The 9,876-nt window shown below is 34.6% G+C and overlaps 1 protein-coding gene across 1 annotated transcript; it reads left to right on the top strand.

Moving 5' to 3' along the window:
* The first annotated feature begins 487 nt into the window (after window positions 1-487).
* Window positions 488-9,624, top strand: LOC123303110 (neuroglian). The gene is made up of 10 exons (XM_044886208.1): window positions 488-680; window positions 1,084-1,172; window positions 1,650-1,779; window positions 2,649-3,260; window positions 3,401-5,465; window positions 5,645-5,955; window positions 6,076-6,242; window positions 6,988-7,302; window positions 7,966-8,105; window positions 9,489-9,624. Exons 2-9 carry the CDS (start codon window positions 1,106-1,108, stop codon window positions 8,058-8,060), a joined length of 3,762 nt encoding a protein of 1,253 aa, XP_044742143.1. The 5' UTR covers window positions 488-680; window positions 1,084-1,105; the 3' UTR covers window positions 8,061-8,105; window positions 9,489-9,624.
* Window positions 9,625-9,876: the final 252 nt, after the last annotated feature.

The following is a 9,876-nucleotide window of genomic DNA, read 5'->3' as shown; positions in this document are numbered from 1 at the left end:
ACCTTTTTCTATCTAAAAGCACATTTGCAATGTAGCTCCAGCTTATCAAGCTAGAATCAAAGGCCACATTTACACTTTCTTTAGAGCCAAATTTCTAGCTAACGCACTAGGTAGAGCGTTTGATAAAGATAAATAAAGACGATAAATGTGACCTTTTTCTAGTCAGGTAAACTCTACCTACAGCGTTCTTAAATTTTCTCTTGAGCTCTTGAATAGCTGTCAAGACGTAACTAAATCGTAGTGTTGCCAGATTTTCTCCAGGTAAATCTGTAGAAAACTAGAAAACTCTTCGAAGACTCGTCAAGAAATCTAACTAGAGCTTAGAGTGTTTAGCTAGACTTGTCGAATAATCTGTTTACATAGAGGTGATGTGATGATGACATGTTAACATTTATAATATTGGCCAGCCTGTTTTTGTTTTTATAGAACACACACTAAAACGCTACACTGCTTGTGCAAAGCTGTTCATCGACCGCACCTATATGAATACATACTAATACACTACACAATTATTACTCCGGCAATAGGTGTGTTTTTAAAAACTTAACAAAAACCAAAGTGAATTACAGTGTTGTGAACGAAAAATATCAAAAAATCCAAACAAAACACCCAAAAAAATATCCAAAAATAATGGAATTATAAACAATTGAACAGTGATTTTTATTTTATATAAAAAAAAAGTGAGTAAAACACCGAAAATTTGTTATTGATTTTCCTGTGATTTGTACTTAAAATATATAAACCCATCTTTGTCTGCCATATAAACAAATTAAAAGTGATTACGGTTAATTTACATTTTTCGTAGTTTTTAAATCAAACTAAGCTAAATGACGTAATTTCTATTTATTTTTTTTGAGTCAAAATAAGTGTTTGTGATAGTTTATTATTGAAATATGATTTCATAATTTTTTTGAGTAAGGTATTAGGTCAATACTGTAGTCGGGTCATTTTATAGAAAAATTTCTTCAGAAGATGATTCAAAGATACCGTTTAAATATATACAAATGAGTCATTACATCTTATTAAGATTAATTAAAAACATTCGTTAATAATCAAATTGTGTATTTTTTTTCTCTGTTACAGTTTTTATTTTTTTTTTTAAATCATGGCAACTAAAATCATTTTAGTGAATCTTTTACTATTTAACTTAATACTAGTATCAAAATCTCTATGTAAGTATTATCAAATTTTTTTTTAAATTATTTAATTTGGATCTTTTTTGGAAATCCCGTCCTAGAATTTTTTTGCGTAATGATAGGTTTTGATCTAAAAGGATTAAATAAGGACATTTAAGGATAATATCTTATCCATACCACCCCCAAATATTTACTTTTTTTTTGTGAATGAAAAACAACCTAACGAATTTCTTTCTGCAATGTTGACTAATCTGGGTTGGACCCCAACCCAGCCCTTTGGTATTCCCCGTTTTGACAATCAGGGTTGTATTTTTTCTAGGAGTAAGTTGGTTTTTAGTGACAGAATCACCAAATTAGTGACGTTTCTCTCAAAAGTTAATTATTCCAGAGAGATAAAATGTGTTATTTGTACCATCATGGTTTCGCAAAAAATTCTGAATTAGGGATTCCAAAAATTATTCATAAATTTTTTTCGGATTAAAGATATATTGGTTTTTTTTTTTACTTAATTAGTACATTCGCCTCCACGGTTTGTAAAGCAACCGCCGACTGATGAGTTATTGTTTCAAGTTAAACAAAGTTCTGGAGATGTTGATAAGCCTTTTATTATTGAATGTGAAGCGGAAGGAGAACCAGCTCCTAAGTAAGTAATTCCTATTATCCTGAAACTTCCTGTAATGTTATGATGTCATAATTATGACATCATTCATTTAAATTATACTTCAAACTTTTCTTAGTATTGTCTGCAATGTTATGACGTCATAATTATGACATTTAGTAATGATTGTTTTTTTATTTGGGGGTTATGTTGACAAATAGGAACAGTTCATCGAAACCCAAACATATATAGGATTTTTAAACAATTAACTCTGTTAGTTGATATCTTTAATTCTTTTTATTTTGAATTTGGAAAAAATTTCAATGATTCATTCGATTTTTCCGGCAACTGTCGAAAGCTATGACGTCATACTGTGAGTCAAAAAGTTGGCAGTATCTACGTGTGTTTAAAGCATTAAATTTTAATGGCGATTGATCTGGAAATGGACTTTCAGAATCTGGTATAACTCGGGAAATTTGAATATCAGTTAGGGAAATGATTTATTAAACGAAGTTTCCGTTCCTTTAATTTCTTACATGGATGAGCTATTAACACGAACAAAAATTATTTCTATCCGTGAATTTAGTTAAAGTCACGGATGAAGAATTTTCTCTGGCGTGAAAATTCCTTTTCTTATAGTTGATGTTTTCTTACCTGAAAACTTAAATCGAATTCGATGTCGGTAGTAAAGACGTGTGTCTTTGAAACTATCATTTTTCGCTTAAAGCATTTTCTTGGATTAAATTTATTTGTCGAATTTCAAGCATATGTCATCTTAAAAAGACATAGTTCGGGAATATTTGCTATAATCATGGATAAATCAAGAAAATTCCTCATGATAATTCGATCATTACCCTTCAATATAAACTAGTTTTTAGAATCAATTGTAAATCGTTCAATATTTAAAATAACAGATATCGATGGATAAAGAACGGAAAACCGTTCGCATGGGAAGCGTATGACGATCGTATTCTACAGCATCAGTATCGTGGAACTTTGGTTGTGACAAAACCACGTGACGAAGATTTAGGACAGTATCAATGTTTCGCAGAAAACGAGCACGGTACAGCCACTTCAAACAGTGTGTTCGTACGAAAAGCCGAATTGAACTCATTCAAAGATCAACCCGTTCAATTAGTTGAAGCAAACGAAGGCGAACCATTTAATTTGACATGTCATCCGCCAGACGGTTGGCCAAAACCAAATGTATATTGGTTAATACAGAATTCCGACGGTTCAATTAAATCGATAAATAATTCACGTATGACCTTAGATCCGGAGGGTAATTTATGGTTTGCGTATGTTACCAAAGAGGATATGTCTGATAATTTTAAGTACGCTTGTGCAGCTACATCTGTGTTCCGAAAAGAGTATAAGATTGGTAATGGTTTATGGCTGAAAGTTATTTCAGCTGGTATTTCGGCAGCTCAAAATAAACAAGAACCCGTCCGACAATATGTTACTAGGAAAAATGAAGTGGCTTTACGTGGAAAACAAGTGGAACTGTTCTGTATATTTGGTGGGATGTAAGTAACAATTTTTTTTAAATCGAAAATTTACAAACCTCTACAGCCCTTCCTACTTCCCAATCCGTCCCTTTTTTGAGATATTTCTTATGTCTAATAACATGAAAAACAAAAACCCTATAATTTTTATTTTTGTCTAGACCGCTGCCGCAGATAGTTTGGTACAAAGACGGGATACCTATACGAGCTAGTGATCGAGTTTCGCAAGAGAATTATGGTAAAAGTTTAAAAATCAAGCATGTCACATTCGAAGATCAAGGCGCATACACTTGCGAAGCAAGTAACGGTGTTGGACATGCACAATCGTATTCAATAAGTTTATCCGTACTCTCATCACCATATTTCACACGTGAACCAGAATTCGTAAACGCCGCCGACGATGAAACAGTTGAAATACATTGTGAAGCAAAAGGTATCCCTGATCCCGACATCAAATGGATTCATAATGGACGACCAATTGCTGAATCTCCACCAAATCCACGACGAAAAGTATCATCGAACACGATTCGTATTGAACGATTACAAGCGAACGATACCGGTAATTATGGATGTAACGCAACCAATGTTCATGGATACGTATACAAAGATGTGTATATCAATGTACTATCGTTACCACCAGAGATTACCGAGCCCCCAGGTCATGAAAGTACCGTCGATTTACGAACAGTTACGTTACGGTGTCGTGCTTTCGGTGCCCCTAAACCAGAAGTGAAATGGTTACACGGTGGTCTAGAATTAACCGGAGGACGTTATAATATCCTTGAAAATGGTGATCTGGAAATTAGAGATGTGGCGTTTAGTGATAGTGGAAATTATACATGTTTTGCGATCAATAAATTTGGAAAACAGGATGCTTCGGGTAGTTTAACAGTTAAAGAACATACTAAGATCACTGATGAACCCGAAGATTATGAAGTATCCGCTGGAACACCTGCTACATTCCGCTGTAATGCAGTTAGTGATTCTTCGTTAGATCTTCAAATCAATTGGTTGAGTAATGGATTACCGATTGATTTTGATGCGGAACCGCGATTTGTTCGTTCTTCAGATTATTCGTTAACAATTACAAAAACAACTGAATTGGATTCGGGAACATATACTTGTGTTGCAAAAACTGAACTAGATGAAGCCGTAGCTCATTCTACGCTTACTGTGCAAGATGTACCAAATGCCCCACGCTTAGAAAAAGTCGATTGTGGTGAACATACAGCTAAAATTTATTGGAAACCTATGGGTGATAATCGTTCCCCAATTTTAAGCTACACAATTCAAGGAAACACCAGTTTTACCCCTGATACTTGGGATGATTTAGTTTTAACAGTTCCAGCTACGGATATGTCCTATAGTGTGGAAATTAGTCCATGGGCGAATTATACTTTCCGTGTAATCGCACGAAATAAAATTGGACCTTCAATTCCATCCCAACATTCAACTGTTTGTATCACTCAACCAGAAGTACCGCATAAAAATCCCGATAATGTAGAAGGTAAAGGTACCGAACCAAATAATTTAGTTATATCTTGGACGGTGATGCCCCAAATTGAACATAATGCACCCAAATTTTTGTATCGCGTTTATTGGAAGAAAAACATACCAGGCGAAACGTGGATCACTGAAGATGTCCCAAATTGGAGACAGAATAAGTTAGAAATATTCGATCAACCGACATTCGTTGAGTATCGTATCAAAGTGGTCGCCATGAATGAAATGGGTGAAGCTGATGTCACAGCCAAAGAAGTTATTGGATACTCTGGGGAAGCTGAGCCTTTACAAGCCCCCACAAATTTCACATTAGTCAACATACATTCATCCACAACTGCAATGCTACAATGGAATTCTGTCCCACCAGAATCAGTACGTGGACACTTTAAAGGATATAAAATCCAAACGTGGACCGATCGGGATGGCGAAGAAGCAAAACGTGAAATACAAATCAAGGGTGATGAAAATCGTGCACTTGTATCGAAATTTGTTCCACATACGAAAAATTACGCTCGAGTTCTTGTCTTCAATGGTCGTTACAATGGACCTCCTAGTGAAGTTTTATACTTTACGACACCAGAAGGTGTTCCAGGACCAATCCCTGGTATTGACGCATATCAAATGGGAGCATCTGCTTTGTATTTAATTTGGAAGAAACCTCAACAGCCAAATGGTGTACTTATTGGTTATCGAATTTATTATCGAGTTGTTAAAGGAACATTGGTAAGTCCTTTTAAATGATTTCTTAATGATCGAAACAAATAAGATAAGAGGAACTTCATGGGAACAATTTGTTTGCCTTGGATTGCAAGTATTGAACTATTTGTCCAATTTGTTTGGGTCATCAGTTCACGATTTAGATCCGCAAATTAAATAAATAAATTTTTCTTTTCTGTTTACAGTTAGAATCTTTAATTGAACGTGAACCTTACATCAAGGATCCAAAACAAACTCGTGCCAAATTAGCTGGTCTTTTACCAAATTCAAAATATCGTATTCATGTACGTGCTCTAACACGAGCAGGAGAAGGTGACGACTATTACATTGAAACAAGAACACGTGTTGATAAGCCAGCAGTACCCGATAAACCAAGTTTCACTTGGACACGATTACCAAGCGATACAGACAATGGTTTAGCTAAAATTAAGGTGACTTGGTTGCCATCGTTAGGTGGAAATCAAGTACCTGGATCTCATTTCTTTGTTAAATACAAGTAAGTAAATATTTTTCATGGACTTAAAAGAAAATATTGAAGCAGAAATGGCCCTACGACCCGTTAGACCTTGAATTCAAAAGATCTGATAACTCCAAAATAAATTTTTTTTTGTTGCAGGTTGAAAGGAAAGACTTTATACGAAGAAACTCATCCACAAATGAAAGAAGATTACATTGAAGTGCGCGGTTTATCACTTGGTGAATTATACGAATTCAAAGTAGTGGCTGTTGATGGTGATTACATGACTGAAAGTGATCCACAAGATGTTGATACTTACGGAATTGGTATGTAAATCTTCTGAAATCAAGCCTAGTATTTAATACTCATTTGAGAACGACTAGAAAATTGAAAGGCAGTTGTGAAGGTCGTGTATAATAAATTTTTAGTCGAGGAATTTTCTTTCGGGGAACCTGGAAAATTATTAATTTCGCAGCTAGCTTTAAATAAAGGATGCAAATTTACTCAAACACTCGGTTGTTCGATTTCTTCTATTTCACAGTCCAGTTCTTGCCATAAGTAAATGAACTCATTTGATCCAGGTCTTTCTTTGACGACCTCTTCACCCTTAAGTTCGTTACACTGAACTTTACAAGACACTGAAGATGGTATTATCACCTTCATAACATAGGGATATCCGTGGATCCCATTTGTAGGGCCTGTATGTAGAATTGTGTAGTATTTTCGGGTCCGGAACCTAGGAAAAATCCCGGTGGAGAAGCTGTGGTCTTTCTGCGTGTCGTCTGGCCTCAACAGAATCATATAGCTTCATCTGACTTTAATAGCATCTCTTACGTGACAGGTTGTTCTCAAAGAGGGCACATAGGAGCCCCTGGTCTAGGTGCTAGAGAGGTACCCCTCTTACGTTTTATTATTATTTTTATTAAAATAACCATTTCGTTTTAAACTATCTCTGCGCAATTTCGTGCAAAATTACTTTTTTATCGGTGTATACATATTTTTTGTGTATCCTGTATTTTCATAATCCACAAATACAAATCACTTATCCTTGAATTTTATTTTCTGTTACAGAAGGTCCAATAATCCAACCAAAAGAGAATGTAGCAACCGCTGGATGGTTTATTGGAATGATGCTTGCAATCGCATTCTTGTTGCTGGTATTAATCATTGTATGCATCGTAAAACGTAATCGTGGCGGTAAATATGCTGTGCACGAGCGTGAACAAGCGAACGGACGACACGACTACCCTGACGAGGGTGGATTCCACGAATATTCACAACCGTTAGATAATAAATCACATGGACGTACTTCCATGAGCAGTGAACCGAAACAAGCGCCAGAGAGTGATACAGATTCGATGGCGGAATATGGAGAAGGTGATACCGGTACGTTTGAAAACTTATTTATTTTCAGCAATTTTGCTAAGAGAAGGGGTCAATTGAAAATCGTGTTAAATGAACCCGATCAATTTTTTGTACGTTATAAGGTAAACTTGTCAAAAATCAACCCAGTAGTTTTTCTCTAAAAACTATTCGCCCAATCGATAAATAAACTCGATACTTATATTTATGAAATTTCGGCACAAAATATTTTTTGTGATTTTTTCGATTTTTTCTAAGGGGTACTTAAGAAAATTGTAAAAAATCGAGAAAAACTTTTCGTCTCCAGTTTCGATCAAAGTTACTTTATAAGGTAAAATTGACCCACAAATTACAAAAATCGGGTTCATTTAAAGATTGGACGATCAGTTTTCGATATAACGTCAAAAATCGATCCAAGATATCGTTTTTCTCTAGAAAATATTCGCCCAATCGTTAAATAAACTCGATTTTTGAAATTTTTGGTTCAAATTTACCTTGTAAACTAAGTTTTATGAAATTCCGGTACAAAATATATGTTATGATTTTTTCAATTTTTTCTAATGGGTATAAAGCACCCAAAATATGACCCCTCTTCTTAGTTACATCATTTGAGCTTAAATCATTTTCATTTGTTTTTTCATATTTATTTATTTTCGTTTTGTTTTGTTTTATTTTATAAAATTAAAGAGGGGATGAACGAGGATGGATCATTTATTGGCCAATATGGTCGACAACGAAAACAAGGCGATAATGCGTCGCAAGGTTTCGCTACTCTAGTCTAAATTTGTTCTCAATTTTTAATTTTTCAAATTTATTTTATCGAAGAGGTATTTATTTTTCTTTATTTTTATTTTTTAATTATTTTTTTTTATTGCGCCTGTGTGTGAATTTTATTCATTGTTTTTTCTTAATGTACTCGTCCACAATTTTTTACGGACCTGTTTGCTCGACATAAACATGATTGCGATCGATCGGAAAAAGTTAATTTTATTATCGGTCAAGAAAACCGATAAAAATATTCTCAGAATCTAAGAAATTAAAGTCTGAAAAAGAATTCTTCGGTTTTTGGATTTGATTTACCTTAGTGAATGTTTTATTGAAATACAGAAAATGACGAAAAATTTTTGCTATAATCGTGCAATTCCATAAGAACGATTTGATCGCCACTCTATTAAACGACCGAGCAAATAAATGTCAAATAGGATGATTGCAAAACTCATCCAAGGCTATGAACACTAATTACTGTAAAATAATTGTGGACGATTAAATTAAGTACGTTTTTAAATTTTTTAATAATACCAGAAAAATATTTATTATCCCCAAAAAAGGAATTTCATACTAGAATTCGGCCATTTTAGGGAAAATAACAATGCAAGAACTCTTTATAAAAAGTTTTTCTTGGTACAAGGCTCCTGAATGTTCGAATCTCGAAAGAAACCAATTGAATATACTTATTCTATTATGAAAATCGTAATTGGTCATTGGGAGGTTTATGTCCTCCTTAGAAGCATCCTGTCACCTGGAAAAAGGAGTGGGCTCATTCTGGTGACATAATTTTTGCAACCTAGCATCTAAACCTTAAGGTCCTCTGGCTCGATGACAATATCAGATGAACAACAAGCGGCTTGCAATCAATAGTTTTCTCAACTTTTATCATCAATGAATGAGGATATCTTAAAAAAGGTCAATCTAAGATGGAGCGAGGAACACCTTGTGGTAATCGTAGGCGTTCCGAAGATCTTTTATCGAATCAAAGGACCTCTATAAGCAAAATTGTTGCGGTTATTACAGGACCCTGGATAGGTAGTAGGCACGCTGAACGCCTCAGCCTGTCAGTGTATCACAATTATTGCAGGTGCTCTCACAGTAGGGAGGAGGAGGAACGATGCCTCGTCTTTTCTATCACTGTTCAGTTCTTGCCATGAAGGGAGATGGACTTACTTGAGCCAGTCTTTCTTTGAAGACAATCACCGATCTTAAGTCTTTTGACGTCACTTCTTCTAAAGAGACGGGCCGTCCCTTTATCATAACTTACTCTTTGGTCTTAGGGATATTCCATCCCAGGACAGCCACTCTAACCTAACCTAGCCTAAGGTTGTTGGTCAAATTATTTGATCGTATTTGGGAGCCTTTAAAACATCAGTATCAAATTCCTTGAATCAATTTTCTAAGATATATTAATTTATATTATTTGTTTTGTGGATATCCAGGGCGTTTTACTGAAGATGGATCATTTATTGGTCAATACGTACCAGGCAACATGAAACCTCCAGCTACATCAACTGCAGATCATGGTACTCCAAACAATATAATGGCCACATATGTTTAGCTAGCTTCATAAAACTTGTAACGAATCTAAACAAAAAAAATGTCTCTATCGTACAATTTTGTGGCTAGTTGTTTATCTCAAAAACAAAATCTTCTAAGTATCTCATGTGAGCCAGTATTTCACTGCCACTTTTTTGCAAAAACAAAAAAAAACTAATTTTAAATATAAAAAATTTGTGTTTTTAAAAAAAAGAAAAGCCTCAAGCACACATTTTTTACAAATCACCCTAAAAATTTTCTTTTCAAATTTAATTTTCTCGTTGTACTTTT

Source organism: Chrysoperla carnea, chromosome X (genome assembly GCF_905475395.1).
Source record: "Chrysoperla carnea chromosome X, inChrCarn1.1, whole genome shotgun sequence".
Lineage (NCBI taxonomy): Eukaryota > Metazoa > Arthropoda > Insecta > Neuroptera > Chrysopidae > Chrysoperla > Chrysoperla carnea.
The sequence above is the reverse complement of the archived record's forward strand: the minus strand, read 5'-3'. Positions and strand labels throughout refer to the sequence as shown.